General features: G+C 38.0%; 1 protein-coding gene across 3 annotated transcripts in view; it reads left to right on the top strand.

Moving 5' to 3' along the window:
• Window positions 1-24101, top strand: part of VPS41 (vacuolar protein sorting 41 homolog (S. cerevisiae)) — a 110018-nt gene that overhangs the window by 62755 nt on the left and 23162 nt on the right. For all 3 annotated transcript variants that reach the window (XR_775282.1, XM_010581771.1, XM_010581769.1), the window contains 9 exons: window positions 605-751; window positions 1944-2010; window positions 10330-10427; window positions 12826-12955; window positions 14672-14787; window positions 16353-16409; window positions 18716-18777; window positions 19551-19632; window positions 23819-23911. Coding sequence is in view for 2 of the 3 variants with exons in the window: in XM_010581771.1 (XP_010580073.1) it covers window positions 605-751; window positions 1944-2010; window positions 10330-10427; window positions 12826-12955; window positions 14672-14787; window positions 16353-16409; window positions 18716-18777; window positions 19551-19632; window positions 23819-23911 (852 nt within the window). In the remaining variant the exon portion in view is untranslated. The remainder of the gene's footprint in view (window positions 1-604; window positions 752-1943; window positions 2011-10329; window positions 10428-12825; window positions 12956-14671; window positions 14788-16352; window positions 16410-18715; window positions 18778-19550; window positions 19633-23818; window positions 23912-24101) is intronic.

The raw sequence follows: 24101 nt of genomic DNA, 5'->3' as shown, positions 1-24101 counted from the left end.
CCCCCCCCCCAATTACTTTAAGCTTCCTTTCTTTAAAATTCTTGTTCTGTTAGTTTAGGGGGTTCCCTTAGGAGGCAGTGAAAAATCACAACATACAAAACCAAGCATCATTTAAATGTGCTTGCTTTTCTGTTTTAATGTAAGAGTAGAAATGCATTTCTGGAGAAGTACAGATTGGCTTCATTTGTCTTAATGAGCTGTTGCTTCACCCCTTTTCTTTTTCCAAGGTGGAAATTTCTGCTTCTCTACAGGGGCTGTTGTGGAAGAGGTGGGATATTTTCATTTCTGCAGTAGTAGCACCAGCCCAAGAATCTGAACTAGTTCACGACTGGAGTTGCTAATCTGTCACTCATTCACTTACTATATCTTTTCATTTGACATGTGAATTTAAAATATCTAACTTACTCTAATCACTTTGTTCCTTCTGTCACCCCCTGGGTTAGATGGGTCTTTGTATCAACAGCTTTTTCTGTTGGCACACTCAGCCTACCCTGAAATTTATGCCATAAACTGCTATGACTGCCTTAGCATACAAAATAATATGGGATGTGGTGAGTAGGAGTTTGTCATACTGAATAAAGTTCTCTTGTATTTAAACTTCCAGGGCGTGAAGATACTTGACATGATCTCCAAGCAAAGAATTACCAATGTGCCTCGAGACGACATAAGCCTTCGCCCAGATATGTATCCCTGCAGCCTTTGCTGGAAGGATAATTTAACGCTGATTATTGGCTGGGGAAATTCAGTAAAGGTGCAATTACCTGTCTTTGTAATAAATGCTTGCTGTTATCACAGAGAAACAGAGGATTATTTCTGAAAAGCAAAGACAATCGAAAAAAATAGAATTTGGTTTGACTACAGTGTGCAAAACTCCTGCTGCCATAGAAATGTCATTGGACTGACCCTCATGAGGAGAAGGAGTGATAGACACCCAGCGGTCAGACAGATCTCTGTGTGTGAGCACGCAGCGAATGTAATCCTCAGGGACACTTCTCTGTGCCTTGGAGATATTTCCTCTTTTGAAAGCTTTTAGTGGGCTGTTGAATTCATTTCTTTTGATTAGCATTAAGGAAGAACAACTTACCATAAGGTATTTTTGGAGGGGATTGTTTTGGGAGCTGAGGAGGTTGTGACTGCTAGAACAGCCACATGATTTCAATCAACCATAGAAAAAAAAAAAGACATGGGGGGACAGGCTGCTTGGGGTTTTGTTCTGCTTTCAGCAGGGCACTAGCATTTAGAACTTGTGTGCTGCAGGCTGACTATGATTTGCTCAGACCAGCACCTGACATGAGTTTGTTAGAAGCATGTTAGCTGTTTTCTAATAACAGACTGCTACCTCACTGCACAGTGGGAAATTAAAAGCGCTCAGTAGGAGTAGATGGAAAAGGAGGGTAGAGTGAGGTAGGTGAAATGTAAAAAGCTTTCGGAGCATTAAACTTAGAGTTTTACAAATGAGGAGGTTTGTCCTAAGTTTGGCATCTGTCTTCTCCCTTGTATCGCGCATGCTTCACAACGTTTGGGTATTTGCATTTCTTTATATGTACATACTCTCCTCCTGTTATTGGGAGTTGCAATAGCATATTCTTACTGAAATTGTAAGGTAATGAGACGCAAAGTGTGAGAAGATACCAAAACCAAACTCACATATATACTACTATGAAGAAGTCATAGTGAGCAGATGTTTTCAGATTTCTCTCCTGTGTTCCATCTTCCTTCTCCTCTCCCAGCTTATTTATAAGGCTGTGGACTACAGCTACAACTTCCCTGTCTGGTTTTCTTCTTCAGTGATGCATTGTCAGTGTTTTACAGCCTGTGTTTTTAAAAATACAGAAATGCATGTCTGAGAATGCCTCAGTAAAAAAAGGAGTTTCGGGGAAAAGTTAGTATCATTTTAGGAATTACAGTTTGTTCATCATAATGATCCAAATCTCTGTTCCTAGATTTGCTCAGTAAAAGAACGGCATGCCAGTGAAATGCGTGACCTTCCAAACCGCTATGTGGAAATAGGTATGATTGTACAAACAGGCACTTTTTCAAAATTATAAGAGCTTTAAAGGTCTGTTTTTGCATTCTAGCCTGAAAAAGCTGTTACAGTTCAGAGGCAATATGTAGTCATAATATAAATGTCTCCTCATTTTTAGTGGATGAGGTTGTCATAATATCCTGCTGCATAGTTTGTTGGTTTGTGGGTTTTTTTATTTGTAGAGAGTCTTAAATTCTGTGATCATCTAAAATCAGAGACTCTTGTGTGAACAGTGGATGTCTTAACTTTCCCTTCATGCCGATTCCTACAGAGAACTTGATTTTTTTATCTTGGTTAAATGATGATCAGTGTGGTGGTAAGGAGAAAAGAGATGCTACTTTATTTGATTATGTGTTGTTTGACTACACTGCTCATAAATTTTTTCTCTCTTTTTTCTTTTTTTTTAATATCTCTTTGGTATAGTGCTAGAAAATTGATTTGAATTTTTTTTGTTGCCTTTTTTGCTTCTGCGTTTTATGTTCTCCTTTGCTTTCTTATTTGTCTAGCTTAGGCGATGTGAATAAATTTCATTATTGCTGATTAATGGAAAAGGTCTTGACAAAATGTGTGTATTAAGTAAAGTGTAAAGTGGAATTCAAAGGAAATTTGTAGGGGAAGAGGGGATGTAAACAAAAAGTCACAACTGTCCCCAGAAGCTTCTGGGGAAAGGAAATACCTGTGAAAAGGTAGTGCTGGAAAGATAAACAGGCCCTCTGGGACTCTGCAGACAGGAGTGGACAATAGTTTGTAAACTTTGGTGTTTCCTTGTCTTGACTGTAATGACATGAGATTGTAGGCAAGAGTGTTCAAGCAAGATCCTGACTCATGTCAGGTTACAATGGTGCATGGCATAGGTGTATACTCTGCTTTCTGATTTCAGGAAAGAACTGTTTTAAAATAGCGTCTGAAAATCAACTAGGAGATTTTTTTAAACTCTGTAGGAACTTTGGATACTGAGAGATGATGGCATGCCTGACAATTAACTGAGACCTGGAAGCTATTTGTTGTTTAAGATTACATAGTCCCAACAGAATAAATAACTCTGGAATTCTAGCATATTTGAGAGAATTTTGTCAAGAAGTTCAGTCTGAAGTTTTAGCCTCAGACCTTTTATATAATCTTTTCTGTACCTCTAAGTAGCTTTTAGAAAATAATTAAATGGGGTTGTTTACATAGTGACAAGTGAACAGAGGCAACTTCTACTTCAGCTATAATGTGTCTACGTGGAGGGAGCTTCTCTTACGTGCCTGTCTATTGGAACTTCATTTTTTTAAAAAAAAAAAGCTGTAGTCAGACTATTTAGGTGCAGACCTGAAGGTCAGAGATTTTTGTAGAAGTAACTTTTTCATCTTGCAATTTTTAGCCTAAAATCTTCTCTGTATGCTTGAGGACTGGCATTTTATCTCACTTAACCTGTTAACAGCATGCTTGAGATTTGTGTTTCTAGTTTCAGGTCAAAGCACTGAAACAGGTCTGCCAAATGCTGTCAGCAGCACTCATTGGAACATGCGTATTTGGGAGGGAAAAGAGGGAAACATTATTTGTTCAAGCCTCAAAATAAATTACACCACCTTTTGATGTAGTCACATAGAAAGTCTTCTGGAGAGCTCTGTGTCATGCCATAGCATCTATTTCAATTTTATTTCAGCTTTACTTTTCAAAGGCATAGCTGGAAGGCCTAATATTATTAATGGGCAGACCAGCAACCAGTATAGTTTTTTGCAAGATGATTAATATCCTAAGTGGATGAATAAGTTGATACACTTTCAGAATGCAAAGAATTTATACAAGGCAAGAATATCCTTCAGTGGCAGGATAGCTGAATATCTTTCAGGTGTTTTGACTCATAATATCTTGGTAACATACTTACATGAAACCTGTAACACAGTCTAATTTTTGTCATGTTCAGTGGTGTGGGTTTTTTGATTCCCCTGCCCCCCACTTTTACAATTTTGCACCTGGAATGAAACCCAGAAGTGAAGTAGGAGACTTCATAGGTGCTTCTCTGCTCATCAGGGTAATGCATGTGAACTCTATGGTAATACAGTGTTTTCTCATGTCTCAACAGTTTCAGATTTATGCTCTTTTAGAGCCATTCTGAGGGCCTCAAAGTTCCACAATGGTATCATAGTAAACTGTGATGGCATTAGTAGATCATGTATGTTTCTTCAGTGGTTTGCAGCCCATTGAATAAGGACACAGAGCATTTCCTGCATTGCAAGTTCGGTACATAGGACCCTGCGTAACAAGGTCCTCCTCATCTTCTGATTCTGTCTTGACACATAGCTATACTTACTCTGAGGCAGGAAATAAATACAGTGTCTACTGTGATGCTAAACCCGATGGCCCATAATGAGGGAAAGTACCACCGTTGTACTGTTCTAGCTGTTTTAAAGAAGATAATGCTGTGATTACCTGTAAGAGAAATTAGGCTAATTATACAGGTCTCATGCACTGAGATCTGCGTGGCATTGCTGATTTTATTTACATCTTTCAGTATATTAATGGTGCTTTTCTTCAGTGATCTTTTCCATTGTCTCTGGTTATGTTACAGTTCATTGCCTCCATGGGTCTTCATTCAGTATTGAAGATAAACTCCAGTGAAATGTTTCTATTTAGGTTTAAATGTATGTTAGCTGAGCAGATCCTATCAGTTTAGCTCTGTCAGCTACCGCTGTGAAGTAGTGTATTGATTAGAAAGTATTGGTTTTGAATTACAGGCTTAACATGGACTAAATGCCGTTGTGATCCTTCTTAAAGAGTGCTTGACCTCTGTACTTGCTCCTGATGCATGTACAAAAGCTGTAATGCTGGACAACTTCGGGTCTGAACAAGGAACCCTTCCTCAACAGGACCCCGTGAGAAGGCTGGTTGCTAAAGAACTAATTAGCACTTACAGTTAATATGATGCCTTTTCAAAGTGAAACAGGGCATCTAGTCTTCGATAGCCTTGTCAGGTAGCTTGGGATTTTATATACTTTTGTGGAGAAGTACTTCATCTCTGCTTCAGTTACTCGGGTTGTTAATGGTAGTGGAAAATAGAGATTAACACTGGAAGTCAGTAGAAGACTTGAAGTCTATTAGAGATTTCCTATTCAATTTATTTTAGCCCAAATTTTATCTGAGGAATCTCAGCTTAATTCCAGGTGCCAACCAGCCAGCAATGCCTCTTGAGAACTTGTCTCCCCTCTGCACTCCCCCAAATTCCCCACAGAGTAGAATTCTGGTTTGAAAATTACATGTTTTGTGGATATGCTTGTAACAACACATCTGTATGTTTTGCGAGGGAATAGCTGTATAACTGCATGGCAAGTTACCACCAAGCTATGAGATTGTACATTTTTATCTGAAAAGAAAACATGGGAATATTTATTTTTTGGTTTGTAAAGTGAGATACTGGAATCTATCATACCAGCATTTTTCTCTTTATATAGACAAACCTAAAGCTTAATTAATGAGTGTGATGATGATGAGCAGGAAATTAATTGTGACTAAATGTCATCATCTTTATATGCTGATTTATGCAAACATTTCATTGGAGCATGCCTGCTACACTCTGAGAAGCAAATTGCCAAAAAAAAAAAGGGGGGGGGGGGACGGGACACGACACCCAACCCATTTATATAGCTGATTCCACTTAGACTTTTTCTCACCCCGTTTTGCCAGAAGCCAAACTGATAATTTATAAATTTCATGATAAAATTAGTCACGACTATCAGACTGCTGAATATTTTCCCTGTTGGTTAAGTTTCTCAGTTCAACATGTAATGGAAAAAACATTTTTTCAGAAAATCAACTTTGAAGCTTTGAGACTTAAGCTCTTGACTTTCCAGTTGTCATCAAGGATTCTGCGGGATTTCCTTAAAGGTTGCGTGTGTCTGTAGCTAGAGAGTTGTACAGGGAATTGCCGTATTTCTAAAGATGATTTTTATTGCTGTGTGAGATGGAATAGGGGTAAGACAATTTAAGCACCATGGTAGCACTTCTATTACACAAAATATGACTGCAGGTAAAACAGCAAATTGTAACACTGCTTACAGTAGACAAAACATTTTTCTAATTTAATTGAAAGAGTAGACCTCACCAGCTGGATGATACTAGCATGATGAGGTAGTGGGCTTTTTTCCTGATGTTTCTGATTAGTGTAATACTATAATTGAGAGAAATTGTTTTGTTTTGGTAGCAAAATTCTTGCTCGTTTCCATTCTGTGCTGGTAGCAAGTAGTAAGGCAACAGCTTTCAGTGACAGAGGCTTTACAGAGTTTTGATTTTAAGCCTAGGTGGTTTTTTTTGTTGTTCAGTGATCATATTCAATTAACAGTATTTTTTTCATTGCCCTGCTTTGCTTTAATGAAAATGCTCATCCTCTTTGCTGTGTGGCATTCAAAGTTATATAGAGAATGATTGATTAATGGTTGCTAAATTTTCTCTAAAGCTTTTCTGAACATTCAACATTCGAACAAAAATAAATATGAATATGACTTTTCCAAGCATTTTGATTATAAATAAATAGTAGAGGGCGTCAATTCCAAGTTTGGAAGCATCAGTTTTTGCTAATTGTTGATGTATAGGATCCACCATTGATTTTTAGTCTTACCCTACTGCTCTTCCTACTGAAATTCAAGGAAAAAGTCAATTAAAATGCCATCACAATATATACGTGATTAGGTAAATAGTTGCTTGATTTCACATATAGTAGTACAGGTAGAAAATTTCAGGGAGTTCTGAGGATATTCAAGCCCAAATAAAGGACCTTCATGTGGGTTACTTCACTGCTCCTCCCCAGAAGTTTACAGTTCCTTTTGAGTCACAGTTGACATTTCTTTAACTGAGCACATCCTGAGCTTTCTGCTCAGGCTTCTTGTCAGAGGTAGGTCTGCCCTGGAAATTTGAATATACGAAGGCTGTTGTGGAGTCTTATGGGAGATAGAAACCATTTTTTAGGAAATACTTAAATGCTGGGGCAGGTGTTTGAATATGAAGATTTTCAGAGAAAAATATGAATGTTAAAAAAATACAAGATTTGTATTTTCTTCAAGGATTAGTTGGGTAGTACTAAAGTAAGTACCTAAAAGTAAGAATATTCTTTTATTTCAATAAAAATATACCATGTATATATATTTATGCTCTGTGATTTGCTTCTATCCATCTAAAGACAGCTTAAGTGATACTTATATGGGACCTTTTCTGGTCCTCTAGCTGGAACTGAATGCACATATTGTGGAAAAAAGAAAAAAAAAGTTTTTTATATTTTATATAAAATGCAACTGCATGCACATGATCTTACCTAATCAAAACATGCAATTTTGTATTATATTTTCTTTTGCGTAAATAACCTAGTTCAGTAAAAGCAGTGGTGGTGGAGATACCGTCTTGAAAACACTGAAGGGTATGCTGTGTTGTTGCCTACAGCAATGCCTGCAAATTTTGCAGATGTACCTGAAGTAGCCGGTTAAAAGGTAATTTGGGAATGTGCAGTGGCATCACCCCAGCAGCTAACAGTGCACCAGAGTTCTGGGTACGCTCGGCCAGTTCATGGTGCTTTGTGGCTCTGCTGATGTTGATACATGATTGGGCTACCTAAAAATTAGCTTGTGTGTTGGCTTTTCAATTTCTTTCATATGTTATATGGAATTTAAAAAAAAAAAAAAAAACAAAAATCCTTCTTTTTTTCCACACATTAAGTTTCATGTTAATTCTCTGCATGCTAGTTCAGCTTCCTGCTTACTTTCCTAGAAGACAGTGTTGAAACCTTGTCCCCATTGAAATCAATGGCAAAAACCTCTGACTGTAACCAGAATTTCACTCTCTAAATCTGCAGTGGAAAAGCAGGGGCTGCTTTTTGAGATTTGATAAAACAAAATAGACTTCTTTTAGTTTCAGTCCACCGTGTGTGTGTGTGTATATCTTGAAATTTCAGAGAAAGTTGCTTTCTAGAGTTTGGGTAAATAATGTAGCTATATATTGTTTTATTTCTGTAATACGATGTATTTCATACATTTAATTTAATGAATAACAAAAAAGATGTACAGGTTTCTTCTTTTTGCTTCCTGGTAATTTGTTTGACAGCTATACACAGATGCTGAACATGGAGTAGATCCACTGTCAGCATATCTTCCATCTTCTCTTATGACAGGCATAAACATGTATGACACATGGCCGTACCTCGGTCATTCCCATTTACTTCAATACTACGTTTGTTTTAATTGTTTTGGATCCTTTTCAAATTAACAGCATTTCTGCAATGCCTCTGTCTTAGATTTTTTTTTTTCCCCCTTGACCACAACAAAGTATCCAGAGACTAAGTCAAATTAATGTATTAGTGTTCTGTGCAGCTATAACTTCTGTAATCTTTTTCAGTAAGACTTTTTTGATTAGCTGCATCAAAGGTTTTTAGCAGGTCAAGAAGCACTGTCTATGCCAGTTATTCTTTGTTCAAGGCTGTAGCAGCAGAGCTAGAGCATTGTGTTTCAACAAGGCCTCTTGAGGAGGATGAGCTGAGAGAAAGCTGAAAGTGAAACCAAGGAAACTAAACTCTATTTAAAAACAAAACTTGAAGTGATGGTTTTTATTTATTTGTTTATTTTTTCTTGGAACACTACTACTGCTTGATCCTAAATACACCATTACGTGGACATTACAAACATTTTCACTGGCAAAGGAACTAAAGTTCCAGTGAAAGTCAAAGAAACACACGTGTTTTTTTTAAAACTGTCCCCATAGTCTTTATAAATGTACCATTCACCACATTGTTTTCCTGTCTAAATTCAAACGACAATATCTTACATGCCTATGAGAGCCTTCTCTTGTCACTTTTTAAAGCCGAAATGAAAGTTTCTTTGCTTGTTCTTCTAGCCAGCATTATGGATTTCACTTTGTTTTTTCTTTTCAATGTTTTTCCTCCTGCTTTCCATATTCTTTTAAAATGCCAAATACTAAATTGTAAACTGGGAATAAGATATATTATGTAGATGTTTCTGACATGGGTTGTTTAAAATCATTACTCAGTGCAGTATGTGACACAGTCAAAGTAATCTCATCAGTCTTGCAGGCTAGAACAAAATAATTATGTACAGGATTACAAATGTAAACCTATTCTCTCCTAGAATAGATTGAGTGTTCTAGCCTTGTGCTGTGCTTTGGTCCCCCAGTGATGTCAAAGTGTCAGCAGTCATTAAGAGAAAAACAGTATTTGCTTATTCATTGAGAGACAGGTGTCAAATCCGTACTTTACTTGACAGTATTTTTTTCTCCTTTAGCAGGAGGACAATTATTTCTCCTGTTCCTTCTTATTAGCTAAAGAAAATTAGCTTTATTTTTAGTGTCATTATGCTGCATTTTCTGTTTGCTTTGCTAAAATACTAACTGTTTTAGTAAACAGTAGATACTAGTAATGTAGCATGCTAAGCAGTAAGCAAGGAAACTTTTTTTTTCTACTTACGCTTAGATTCTCCTAAAACAATGTTTTGGGAGCAAATGATGATGTATCTGATATTTTTGTAAAAGCTTATAAGTTTTTTTTTTTAATATAAGCAGTTGAATGACTCCTGTTCTGGGCCCCATGAGAGAGGAGCCCACAAAAAGGGCTGCACTGTAAATCCAGCAGAATAAAACTGAATAGCTAGTTCTGTGGCAGAGGTCTGCTTTAGTTAGCCTTTTTGTAAATACAGTTCAGCTCTCTTTTTCTTTCTCAAAATAGTCATCACATAACTGCCTCGATTTCAAGACCAATTTTAGGAAATTACATTTTCAGTTTTATGAACAAGGGACTATTCAACTGTATGTTTTCTTTGTAATGAGGGTATCTGTAAATCTTCCTGTGTTTATAGTGATGATAAATAAATAATGACCTTTGTGTTTTCTTATATCATACCAATAGATGTAGCAGGTGTTATTCTTTTATGGCCACATGAACTTGCTGCGAATATGCAAACCAATGAAGTTGTTCTATTTATTGTCTGTTTTATTGAGTTTGGGTTTGGTTTTGCTTCCTTTTTTTCAATGTGATTACTAAAAATGAGGCTGACCATTCATTTCAAATGTTTCATCTCTAGCATGTCCTGGAGCACAAACCTTTATTCTTGTAAGCTTTAATGGAATTTAATCTGTTAAATGTAATTTTTCATCTTGCTGATCCAACTGGGAAGTCTGTAGGTTTGTTATATGTATTGAGTCTTTATTTCTCTGAAGTGCTACTGCATGCTGTTGATTGCCACTGAAAAAAATCGGTTGTGTGTTTTTCTTAGGAAGTAGTGCGTACACATTCACTTATTTAACAATCTGTTGCCTTTCTTGTATTTCAGTTTTCCAGTTTGACACCGAATTCTATATCAGTGGGCTTGCGCCTCTCTGCGACCAGCTTGTTATACTTTCATATGTAAAGGAGATTTCCGAAAAAACGGTAATTGTTTTTCTGTTAGAGTTTCTTCACAGCACTAAACTGCCCTGTGAGTTAGGCCTTTAAACTAGTCACGCAGATCTGTTTATCTGTGAAAAAATTTGTAGTCTGCTGGTAGTGAACAGTGCTTGAAACTTCTTTGACCTACAAAATAAGGTCAGTGGAGGTGATGTTGAAGACTAGTGTACTTAACCTTTCAGAAGTCCTGTCTGGGTTCCTTTATTTCTTGCAGAAGGCAGAGGAGGTCTCTAGATAGTCTTTCTCTCTCCTTCCCCCTCCCCCTTCTCTCCTTTTCTCTCCTTTTCTCTCTTTCTTTCTGCTATTTCTGCACCAGACGAAACGAAGAATCTTTTTTAGCCATAAGAGGGGCTTGCTGACACTGCATCTTAGAAGAAATGAGAGTAGTGAAGTTGATCAACTCAAGCAATAAGAGCCACTGTGGCGGCGTAGGATGCATGATTGCGAGGAAGTGGCATCATCTCCCTTGCTTCCAAGACCTTTAGTTGTGTACACCCAGATACATGTGTAGATAGGTAGAAATTAGAATTCATGTCAGCCGTTTTTCCTGTGCACCGGTGAGTGCCGTGTCAGTCTCCAACATTTATTTCATATTGCCAAATAAAAGGCGAGGCAGTGGAAGAAATCCTTGAAGTTGCGGTGTGAGAACGGCAGATGCTCTCGATCATCTCTTTGATAGTAGGTCTGCATTAGACAGCCATCACCATAGTAACCTTAAGCAACTGGGTGCACAAGTTGCTAGGCAATGAAATGCTGTAGGTTCAAACAAATGCTCAAGCCTGCTGAAATCAATAGGGTTAGCTTCCAGCTCTGCTGCAGGATGTCAGATTATTATTTCTTTATTTATATGAAGGAGAAAAATAATGTCATGGCAGTGTCTCCCAAGAGAGCCGGTGCAGTAGTCCTCTGGTGTGGGAGAGTTGGTGAAAGAAAAGGAGGTAAACAAATGGGATAAGGAAGGGGGAGGAAGAAATGGGTTGAAATGCTAGGGAGCAAGGAAATTGGGAAGCCACCGTTAATGAAGTAGCAGCATGGGAAAGGAACTAGTGTAAAGGAGGTAGTGACTGATAAAGGTTAAAGTCATTCTAACTGCTTCAGGAAAGAAAGATGAAAAGAGAATTTCAGGTGATACAATGGTAATAGAACATAGGAAAGAGATTTTTTTCATGTATTTGCTCTTAATTAGCCTTTTAAACAAACTCCAAATGCTGGATTTCGATAACTTCTCAGTCCTCTGGGTAACTCCAGTAAGGAAACAAAAGTACTCTCCTCCCTGACACCATGTCGGTGCCCTGGTGTGGTGGGAACCCCTCTAACTGTCTTGGCTCCATGGAGCCCCAGCTGCCTGAGCTTGCAGCAGAAATGCTACTCGCTACAAATGCTGTTGGGTTGTGAGGAACACTGTTCTTCCTACGCTTGATTTCACAGCTTTCAGACGAGAGCTTCCTACTTGTAACAAACTGGATCAGAATTGAACTCATGGCTTGCTTTGATATTTTTTTCTTTTTTCTTTTTTTTTCTCACTTGCGCTGGAACAGCACAATTGAGAAAATACCTGAGTGGTGCTGCTACCGAATGGGTAGGCTAGAGCTGTGTAAATCCACTTTGTATGTCTCCTTGCTCTTTTATTCTGCATTTTGTTATAATTCACAGCCAGAAGTAGAAATTAGGGGATTGTCTTGGACCTTGACTTAATTAAAAATAGAGCTTGTTGAAGACAGTGGTTTCCCTTGGATGAAAGATGAAAATCCATTATGTCTTACCATTACCACCTACATTGCACTTTAAAGTTCATGTTACTCTAAAATCATCGGCACAGCAAGGGTTTTAGATTATTCTCAGATTAATTTTTCCCTCCTGCTGCTGGATGCTTAAAAGTGCAAACTTAAACACTAGCTAAAAACTCCCCATGTTCATCTTGGACCAGAATATCATTGATTCACAGAGCTCTGTCTTTTGAGGCCTGGGCCCAGCTGAGAATGTGTCTTAAATTGTTCTGTTGCTTGTTGAATGCAATGGTTGATGATCATCTGTGATAGCCCTGACAACTTCTGTGACCAAGAGCAGAAAAATAGCAAGCAAACTCAGGGGAAGGGTTAGACCTGTGTCTTGTCTAAACCTCCTTCTCTGTGCTGATCTGTTCAAGGGAAGCAAGCCAAGACTAGGAATAACGTTCCTTTGTGTTTCAGATGTGATTACAGCTACTCTGTGGGGCACAACTTTGCAGGTTGTATGGTTCGCAACTGAGTACCCAGTGCAAAGTACTGGGCTTTTGGGAATGTTTGCAGCTGTTGAATTTCAGCCTCATTTTTAGATGACCATCAGTTGGCATTGCTAAGGTAAATCATGTAGGATGCAACTAAGATGTTGGTGTTTTTTCTAGGAGGTGGAGTGTTGTGCAAGGCCTAGACTGGATATTGTACAACCCCTACCTGAGTCCTGTGAAGAGATCTCTTCTGATGCACTAACAGTACGAGGATTTCAGGAAAATGAATGTAGAGATTATCATTTAGGTAGGTGTTCTTAATATTGTTTTGTTTTATTTTCGTAACTTGGTTAAAAAAGACTTGATTTGGGAGGACTCAGCCTCCTTTTTCATTTTTATGCCATCTCGTTGAATAACTATCCATAACTGCTTATGACACTGAAGTGTAAAGTGGAAATCCACAAGAACCAGTCACATGAAAGAAAACAAATGTGTATATTTAAACATCATGATTTGTAATGCCATCTATTAAGTCAGACATACTGGGGAAGGCAGAAATATACATCTTGTGTAACATCCAGTATCGTGGAAGGCAGTATCTTTGATGGAGATGTATTCAATATGTGATCCATTGGAGCTCTTGTGTCTCTTTGGACTCAAACGGCTTCAGGAATAGTGAAATGAGTGGTACAGTGTCTGGAAAAGCTCCTTTAGAGACAAAGATGGAATAAATAAGATGCACCTGGATCAACTTAAAAAGGGCACACTGATATTTAGCTTCCCTGTACTGACAAAGCTGTCGGTGTATAACAGCCCCCAGAATGCTAAAATGTAATGAATAGAAACTGGAGTTTGGCAAGTTCAGCCTAGAAGATAAGTTTAATTATGTAACAGGCAGGAAGATTAAGCCCTGGCACAATATATACCAGAGTGTCTTAAATAAGGTGGGAGGGTTTTCTGATATATATGTTGTAGTTCAGAAAGATGCATGGCAAAGCTGATGCAGATTTCCTTGGTGAAGATTATATAGCCTATGTTATACAGAAACATTCCTTCTGCCTTTTAAAATCCATGAATCTGATTTTTAAGCATCTTCTCTGGCAGCATATTTCAAATCATAGGCTTGGCAGGCCTCTTTGTGTACATCAATGCCCTTAAGCCACTAGAAGTATAGTATATCTCCTCCTGATCTCCAAAACATCTCTGCTGCTATCAATAGAATTGGGATTTCTTTATACCTGTCCCTAAGCAGAACATTGATGTCCACAGTTGTACTTTTATGCTTAATGAATATTCTAGTTAATCTGACAAGGCTAAATTTTTTTGATGGCTTTAAAACAAACATTATTATGTGAATTGCTTATCAGTTCAGGAGTGTATTTGTATGCATGTGTAGATACAGATAAAGGATGGGGGGTGGTTTTCTTTCCTGTACCTACAAAATATTGATGGTGTTTCTTCATGGGTTCTGTGGAAATAATAACTATTCTGAACAGTCATCTTCTGTGTCTGATTTTTACCTTTAAGTACATTTTTACTTTGAGCTTACTCAAAAATAAAGGCTTATGGTATAAGCAAATGCATTATACATATAACCTTAACTTATAGCATTGCAAATGCATTGCTGTAATGATGTGCTGTGTCCCCAGGGGTTATGGCATCTATCATTTATGCTTTTGATGGCCTTGACCTTGATGGGGAGGATAAGTTTATTGCAGGCTATGTAGTGTAATAGTCCTCTAAAAGTATAATAATGTGTTCTAAACCATCATAAAGTTTACACATAGTGGATGAATCAGAATTTGCAATAAGCTGTAGTGATTTTTTTTTAAAGATATTTTGCCATTTAAACCAGTTTTAATTTATTGGAGAATACAGCTTCCCAAACAAGCATGTTCTGCAGGAGTAGCCTTGCTGTCTTCCTTGCATCTCCTCTTTCTAAATTCCTCTCAACGGTGTACTAAAAAGCAGGGCTTTACTTAAGGAAAATATAATAATAATAAAACTGTGTATGCATTTGCAGAGTATTCGGAAGGTGAATCACTTTTTTATATCATCAGCCCAAGAGATGTGGTTGTGGCTAAAGAGCGGGACCAAGATGACCACATTGACTGGCTTCTTGAAAAGAAGAAATACGAAGTAATTTTTACAACATTCTTTCCTTCAGGCTTTCTTGGTTTGGAAATTGGAGTGGCGTGATGAACTTTGCTAGGTCATTTGGATTGGATAGTTTCTGTTCCTGTAGTCATTAACAAAATGCTTGTAAAGGGTAGGAGTTGACTATACATCTCTTCATCTCTCTGGAGAGTTAGTCTTCCTACTGAAACAACTCATCGGAATTGTACCCAAGTGAGATAGCTGAATTAGATGCTGTGAATGCTGCTCTCAGCATCAGATATGAAATGTATTAGCTGTCACTGAAAATTACTAAAGCTTGTTTTTGGCTTTAAAGCAGCAGAACAGTTAACTAATGAGCTATGTGGATATTTTTCTAGATCTATCCCAACTAAAGAGGGAAGGCAGATGGACTTGATGAACGATATTAGATTTTCCCCATTCTATATTACTTCCACTATAAAAGGTTGTGTTAGAGTACTGTGCATTGCTCTGCGTTACTTGCCTTCAGTGTTGAAGCTTTTAAAAGTAAAATAATATGGGCTCAAACTGTAGGTATTGGTGCTCAAAGTAGTGTTACTCCCCAAAAAGCAGAGCCGATATTAAAAAACAAGGGTATACAGCTCCCTTGGAAAAAAAGCAGCTCAGTATTTGGTTGCATAAATATTGGTGTGTTTAAGCATGTATATCTAAACACCTAAAACAATAATAATAAATTCTTACAGACAGTATCATGCACCTAGTGTTCCAGTTTCTGATGTCCTGAAGTTAATGACTTAGAACACTTGTTACGATGCATAAAGTAACTTGCAAATTTCTATTTACGTGTTATTTGTTGGATGCCCATTATAAGAAAAAAAATATGCGGGAAAGCCATTCAGCATGTATTCCTTTTGTTAATGCAATCACAATATTCCTCATGCAGATTTGTTTAAATCCTTGTGGATGGTTTTGCATCTGAATGGCAAACTCATATGATGAGTGCAGTTTTGCAGTTTATGTAAATCACATTTGGTCCCTGAAGACTCCAGTAATTTGCAAGTGACAGCTGTGCGTGTGCCTTTATGAAAGCCATTCAAGGTAGTAGATAGATTGTGTGTTATGATGTATGTTAAAGTTTTCATTTTGTTTGTAAAAGTGCCAGCTTTGTTTCTTTGAAAGAAGTAGAACGGCAAATGGTACTTAAATATAAATCAGTCTGGAGAAGACTTTTGGTCTGCAGAAGTGAAAGGTAGCCTTCCCCCACCCCCTTTCCTGATGATTTTTTTCACAGGTTTTGGTAGTGAAGGGTTCTCATTTGAAAATGATCCAATGCAATTGCATTGTCTGTTTTGTTGTAATCTTGCGATTTGATCCTAATATACTAATGTGGAGTGAACCCAGATGGAAACAAAAGTAGTTTTCTCTTCGGTTGACTGCTTTTGTTTGAGTATGAATTCAAAGCTGTTCATCCAACCATGGCATTAAAAAATTCTAGTGCTTCAAACACCCTGCTCTGAAAAATAGTTGATTTATGCAGTTCTAGAGCTTTCTGTATTGGAAGTTTGTGTATTTGGCTAGTATCTCTGTTTTCTACTTTTTTAATATAGGAAGCTTTGATGGCAGCTGAGATCAGTCAGAAAACCATAAAAAAGCATAAGATTTTGGTAAGTCTCAAAACTTCTATTCAAACAAAATATCTGATGTCTTTTAGAATGCTGTGAGATACTACAAATACATTCCCTGTTCTGTATTGCACCAGACAATAGCTGTTAGGCATACTCCAACTAGCATTCGATTTCTTGGTTTCAGCTGCAGAACAGGAATGCTAGGATGTGAAACACGAAAGGATCTGGATTTTATGAAGGTGCTATTGACATTAAAAAGAAGAGAATTCCACTTCTGATTCCTGATGGGGTTTTTGTTTGCTTTTACTTCTGTATTAAATTTGCTCTTGTTTCAAGTAACACACAGTATTGCAATATTAAGAGATTGGGTGGGGGGTGACACATTTCTCTTTAACTTTTACCTTGTACATGTGACAGGGTTTTGGCACGAGTTTAAAAGGTGCAATTGGAAGACCTTTTAAATGCTATTGAAATTCAGTTGCAGTTTTACACCTAGCTCTCTCATATTGCTTTGCAATTCTCATTATTTTGCATAGTTAAGCTCCTTTTCTCCTATGTAGTTATTTCCAGTGTTTATAGTCCCTTCACAGAGCAACAAAGGCTATTGATGTTTAAGACAAAAGAAGGGGGGTAATGTAATAGCCACAAAAGCATCGCTAATTTTAGCTCTTTTTTTTGTTTGTTTGAATTGACATCAGTGTGATCACATTGGTATTTCATTAACACTGCTGCATTTTTAAATGGAAGTTTGTATTTAAGTACAAAGTGTTAGAAGATGTGTTTAATTTTTAGCCAGATCACTGCTATAATATACCCACTGTATATCAGTATGTCTTAAAAATTCTTTTCTTCTTGTGCAGTCCAGAAGTTGAATCAAGACCTAATAGCATGCCATCACCTATCACAGAGTTTGTATGATTTAGCTGCTCTGTGACCCTTGCAAAAGATGTAAAGAATTCTTAAAGGAGGTCCTTGGCAATACATTAGGAGAAGAAAGAAAAAAAAAAAAAAGCTTTTCTCTTGGTTTGCACAAATTTGCTCTGCTAGGATGAAATTCAGTGTGGGTATATACAAGCAGAGTTGTTGCGTGTTTGGTCTCTAATGCAAAACCCACAGAACGTGTTGGGGGAAAAAATGTTGACATCAAGCCCTAAGTGAAGGATTAGTGGTACAGGGTTTTAAAACAACTTATGTTCTCACTGCCCAGCAGCTATCAGACCAATGACACCACACTCACACAACCTGTCTGGTGGTCTTGAGGATTTTTTAGGTTGCAGTAATGATCACTGTCCCTCTGCACCTCTTGAGCAGAATGCAAGGGTCCTAAACAACCACAGATGTACAGCTCCTTTCCTTACACTGTCTTCTCTGCTCACTGAGGAGCTGGCCTGCAGGAGAAAGAGGCTGACAAAAATCTTCATTCTTGAGAATGGTGAAGCTGAAAATACAAAGGTGGTTCCTATAGTGGAATGAAATGCTAAAATCTGGTGTATGTGCATGATTTTTTTTTTTTTAACTTTGTAGTAGATTGGCCAATTGAAGTTGTTGGATACCTCTGTTCATATTCTGCTCCACTTGGTACTGTCCTTGATATTGATCAAAAATTTATGTTGTGCTTCAGAAGACCCAAATGTTTATTTTTGTAGGAAAAAAGGGGTTTTTTTTTTTTTTAACGCTTTTTTTTTTTTTTTTTTTCCCCTGGAAACAATGTGCTTTTAGTGATGTGATTCTTAAATTATGCAGTGGATACACTGGGTTTGAGACCAGTGTTAAGATTACAGCAGAAGGGATGGCTATTTTGCCAAAATTTTAATATATTAAACGCTTACCAGAAAAATTTTACAGCTGACCTTTGTGATAAACTTGAGAAGAGGAATTCAGTATGTAATAATACGTAATAAACTTGCTAAATTCTCAGTAGTGCCTTTACTTTATAGAGCAGCACTAGGGTTTATATTCTCAACCAGTGTTTTTCCCACCTGCAGACTTTGTGTTGACAAAGTAAGTGTCTCATACCATGGCTGGTGTTTTTCTTTTTAAGATAACTAATGCAAGCACTGAATATCAGCTATGTGTTTTGAACAATCCTTAATATGTCTTCTCAGCATCTATGAGGTTATGAGAATTAATTAAAAGAGCATCTTAATTTGAACACGAGTGGTCTATGCAAGTATTGTATTGACTGTTCTGTGGGCCCTACATCTAAAGGAGAACTCAGGGTATCCACTTAGGGCCTGGTGCTTGACTTAACAGCAGTGCATACAACTGGAATGATAGTTATTGTGGCAGTCAAGTAGTTGACTTCCAAACTTTTATAACTAATTCTTTATTTTTTTTCCCTTTAGGACATTGGTTTAGCCTATATAAATCACCTAGTGGAGAAAGGAGAGTATGACATGGCTGCTCGGTAACTTAGTATTAGATTTTCTTTGCTGGCTAAAGTGTGTCGGGGGGAGGGGGCACGAAACAAAAGCAAATTATTGATTCTGAAGTATTTTGTGATATTGATTTTCTATGTGTTCTGGAGTTTCTGAAGTTCCAAAACATACAGATGTATTACTGTTCCCTATATTTTCTTGCCTGTAGTGACTCAAAAGTTACTGTAAACTTTCTGAAGTTTAGCTAGAATTGAGGCATATATATTTTTGAAAGACAGCCTTGATTTTTCAAAGTCACACTAGATTTTCAAAACTAAGGTTTTCTTTGGATGTTGATAATCTAAGTTTATTAGTGTGTCATTACATGTAAGACCATCAGAAAATAATTTGTGGTTATGTGGGTGTAAACAAAAATGTCAAATATGGGTATCTAAAGTAAGGATCAGAAATTACCTGAGGTTTGTGTTTTCATGTATGTGTAAGCATAAGCATATCTTTTTAAGCGCTCGATTTTTCTCAGCTGAGATTTAAAAACTTCACTCATAAAGTTAATATGGCCCTAATCAATAAGGGTGAATGCATAGTAAGCAGTTAAGTCCTCTTGGATGTAACAAAATTGTAAGATCTGAAAGGAGGAATACCTGATATGCTCTGCTTGAAGCGATGGTTGCCAAAGTAAGTCACATTTGAAAGTGTCTGTATAGGGAGAAGAAAGAAAAAGGAATCCTTGCAGTAATGCTGTCACATTTGTATTATTCTATGTACCTACTTTTTGTTCTCTCCCCTTTCATCTTCCTTCCAGAAAGTGCCAGAAAATTCTTGGCAGAAACACAGAACTCTGGGAATTTGAAGTTTACAAGTTTAAAGAAATAGGTCAGCTTAAGGTAAGTTAATTTCTGTCTCTGCACTCAAGTAATTGGTATGCTGTATTTACCGTATGTTTTGACCAAGTATCTAAAGGCTTGCATTTAATCGCCATAGTGTGGTAGCAGGATGCAACGCTGCCCTTGAAATTCCTGCCCAGACCTCTAGTTGTACAGTTGTCTTTCAGATTGATGTGTATATGTTAACATGCCTCAGAACAGGGTTGGAGGCATAGCACATCCAGCTACTCAGCTACCTATTTTTAACTTGTTGACAGCCCCCAAGTAAAAGACCCACCCCTAAGGCCTTTACTTGCAAAGATGCTCACAGTTAAATGCATCTTTCCCATTTGCTTTTCACTTCCTTCCAGTATGTCCCGAAAAATCCTACCCAAACTCTTAAGGAAAATAGCCTCTGTGGGTGCCAGCCTTTCCTCAAAATCCAAGTACCTTGCAACAGAGCTTTTAAGCGTCAAAGAACAGTTAAATTGCAAAGCAACGAGGAAAACCTATGCTGTGTGCTAGAAATGGTGGCAAGAAAGAGGATCAGTCTGCCCTGTCTTGTGTTTTCCCTGGTCGCAAGCCAGCTACCATAACAGTACACGTTTAATGTGAGATTCTCAGTTAATAAATTGCCCAGGACATAAGGCTATAGCGCTGTCACTGCCAAACCAGTAGAAAACATTATGCACACTCCCTTTGGTAACACGTGTACATTTATTTCTGAATTTTATGTCTTCCTATTCAAACTCAATGAGCCAAAAAGGACATATTATTAAGATCTCACAGCATGCAGTCCCTTGCTAGTTTTAAGCTGTTTAATTCTGTTCAAAGAGCGAAAATGTTTCAGCATTACAGTTTTCAGAAATGTCTGGCTTTTGTTTTAGAGCCAGTCCAGTGCAAGAACAGTCTTGCCTTTTGTATGAGTTCTTAGTGGTTCGGTGCACTCTTTGCCACCTTGGAAGATGAAATCTCATGTTTCTCTCTCTTTATTTCAATCCAATAAAGGACCTGAGTGCAGGTACAGGTGAAATTTTGATACACTGCTTCTTAGTCCTTTTAGGTTTATTTTGTTTTTTAGATGCAAGTGTTTGGAATGGATGTTTTTCTTGTCTCCACTTATGTCATCCAGCAGACTGTAAAATATAAAAATATTTGCAGGTTTGCTGCAAAAACATCTCAGCTAAATTACTGCCTTTCTAAACAGTTGGTTGTTTTCAGCCCCTTGAAAGTGGACTTAGAAAAATATAAGATGCAGTCTGTTACATTATTCAGCTTCAAGTTGCAGTTCTAGATGATGCCTCTCTTATTTTACTATTTCAATTGCATATAACTTTTTCCCAAGTTCCTAAAGATGCCTGAATATTATAAAGGATGAACTAAGTTAAGCCAAATCTAAATGAAGCCGTTGTTGTAATGCTTGGGGTCGCTTGTATGCTATTTGGAATTTTTACCTATTTACCCAACCAGCAGGTATTAAACACAGTAGTGTAACTGGGCTATGATGGCTTTAAGCCCTGATGAGGAGACTCTGTTTGAGATTTGGAGACAAGATGTATTTTGAAAGGGAATTTTTCTTAAAGAATTTGCAGTGCAGGTAAGTGGTTGCCTGAAATCTTGACGTTTCCAATCTAATGTGATTAGCCAATAGCTAAGGTGGTAGTAAAACTAAAGGTTTAAACTTCCCTTCCTGCAGAGGGACTAATTAGTGATACCCCAATGTGGGACGAGTGTCTTGTTTGTTTGCTTGTGGGTTTAGGGGGTTTTTGAGAGTTCTGTACTAAAAGGCCCTGTTTGGCTACCAGAGGCTGCATCTTGGTATCTTGATGTCTCTCCTCTCTTCAGTGAATGTCCTCTGGCAAACCTTGTTATGGTAGTTTCAAGATTTTAGAGCCTTGCAATAATCTGCTCCTCTCCTCCTCCAGTAGCGGTGGTTTGTGGAGTTACGTGTTAGTGCTCAAGTCACTTCAGTGTAAAATCCAATGTCTCAGCTCAAACAGCTGAGGAAGGTGGATTCAAAGGAAGATGCCAAACTCTATGAGTGCTGGCCGTTGTGGCATGAGGGATACACCCCATTCTGTTGACTCTGCTGTGACAGCAGTGACTTTCAGCAGGGGTGTAGAATGATCAGCTGGCGGCAGCAATGCTTTAATGACCAAAATGTTGGCTAGAGGACACATGAAGGACTTCACCTGACTGTGGTGGCCATAGCATAGAGCAGCATTATCCATACAGCCTCCTTCATCTCATAGGTATCCTCTGAGGAATAAATAATTGTGGTTTGGGCTTATTGGTGAAATGTTTTAGGCTATCCCATGTCAACTTTTATATGGGCTTTCTTGTGTATACTCTGTCCTTATACCTATTGATCAAAAGTCTGAAAGCAGGTCTTAAGAAAAAAAAAAAGAAAATATTTCTGTGTACAGTATGCTTTTTTTATTTAAAGTCACTTTCACCATGTGATTCGGGAATTGATACAAAGGCATCCTGATTCTGGAGCTTTTTTGTCTGACATCGCTCCTTAACTACTGTTTAAAAATAAAATAAGAAGAGTTTTTAACTTCCAGCATGGGTCTTAGTTCACCTTTGTGCCTAGGCTTAAAAATAACTTGGATGCTTCTCAGTCTTTATTGAGCACGGGGGCCAAACTGCAGGACGTGGTTGTGCTTTACCTTCAAAGCAGTGGGACTTGAGGCAGGAGAGATTTCCTTCCCGAGGCAGCCTGGCCCCCACGCAACGAGGCAGCTGCACTGCTCCTCAGCTCGCTCTGCGACCAAACCGCAGCCAAGAGTTGCAGCAAAGCCTGCCAGGTGAGGCTGTTCATTTAAGAGGTGGCAGGAAGGTAGAAAGTGGGAATGAAAACAGCCGTTGGAGAATGTCCTCTGCCTTCGAGTCTCCAGCTGATGTCCAGCCTGCTTTCTTTAGGGCTGGAAGAGGCTTTTTTATGAGGGGTCAGGAATATGATTCCCCAGGGCAGCTGGCAAGACTATGCCCTGAGTTAGCTATTAAATTCTGTGACAGACGGTAGGAGCTGATCTTGGCAGCATGCTACGTTGCGAAGTCTGCCCAAGCTCAAACAGCATGGGGAGAGAAGAGGTCTCCTGTGAGCAATGAACTTTTAATTTTTGCAAAGTCATTAACAATGCTTTTTTTATTGGTCTTTTATTTTTCCCTCCTTTTTCACCTACAGATGGAAGACTTCAATGAAATATGTAACTTAGGCAATTGTTTCGATTTAAATACTAGGAGAATTTGTTGTGAATAGTCATTGCTGTCTGTAAAACTGCAAAAAAAATTGATGTAGTGAGGCGTTATGTCTCCTGCTTTGTTCCAGCAACTTCAGTAACAAAATGCTACTGCACCAGGTGCCATTAGTGGGCAACAGGCAACATCTCTGAGTGTTTGGAGGAATTTCATCAGTGTTGGGCCTTCAGCTACGAACCCCAAAGTCCCAACACAGCTGGTAGCAGTAGGGTTTATTTTGGCAGGTGGTAATAACCTTGGCCTCTAGTTGCATGGAATAATAGTGCTAATAAGATGCTGTGCTGAAATTCCAGGGTATGAGCTGATTCATTGTGGCAGGTTCTTGTCTCCTGCCAGCCAGAATGCAATTCCTTAACACCTCCTGTAGAGCAACAGATCACACGCCTTCACCCTTTCCATGGAGAGATGTATTCTCAAATTAATTTTCATTTGGGTTCGTAAAAATAGCTGGCAAAACAGAACTCTTCATAAAATGTAGTGACCTCACAGTAAGTCTTAAATCAAAAGTACACATTTTTCAGCTAATGAATGCTTATACCTTTTTACAAGATGTAAGACCAAGACTGGACAAGATGGATTTTGAAAACTTTCTTCTTTTGAGGGGTCTTGTATGGGTTTTATTTTCTAAATGACTAACAGCAAATATTCTGACTTCTCTAAGTGTAATGACTGACTCTCCCATTCTAACTAGTACCTTACCACCTATCTTTCTAATGATAATTTCAGATAAGTAATACAATTCCAATGTGTGCAATCCTAAAGTAAATAACTTCAGGATACTGCTTACAAATATGAATATACAGCACTTCCAGGGTTTACCAAGAGCCATGTTTTGTGTGTAGCTTTGGTTTTTTTGTTTCACAATTCTTTTTTTCTATCATCAGTGTACCAGGATGTTACATGTCATTCACCTTCTGACACTTTGTTCTCTTTGGTCCTATAGGCAATTAGTCGTTACTTGCCCAGACGGGATCCAGTTTTGAAACCTCTGATCTATGAAATGGTCCTGCATGAGTTTTTGGAGAGTGACTACGAGGTACTGCAGCCTGACGTGTCGACATGTAATGGCTATTGCCAGCCAAACACCCTCAGCAATTTAGAATTCTGACAGCAAATTCTCTGTTATATTTGAACAGATCATCAATGGACAGTTCCACAATAATGAAAAGATTAAAAAGATGAATTTTGTTTTTTAGGATAATAAGTAGAACGTTCTTAAGAGTGCG

Source organism: Haliaeetus leucocephalus, unplaced genomic scaffold, assembly GCF_000737465.1.
Source record: "Haliaeetus leucocephalus isolate CR32 unplaced genomic scaffold, Haliaeetus_leucocephalus-4.0 Scaffold808, whole genome shotgun sequence".
Classification (NCBI taxonomy): Eukaryota; Metazoa; Chordata; class Aves; order Accipitriformes; family Accipitridae; genus Haliaeetus; species Haliaeetus leucocephalus.
This window is presented reverse-complemented; position numbering and strand designations above follow the sequence as displayed.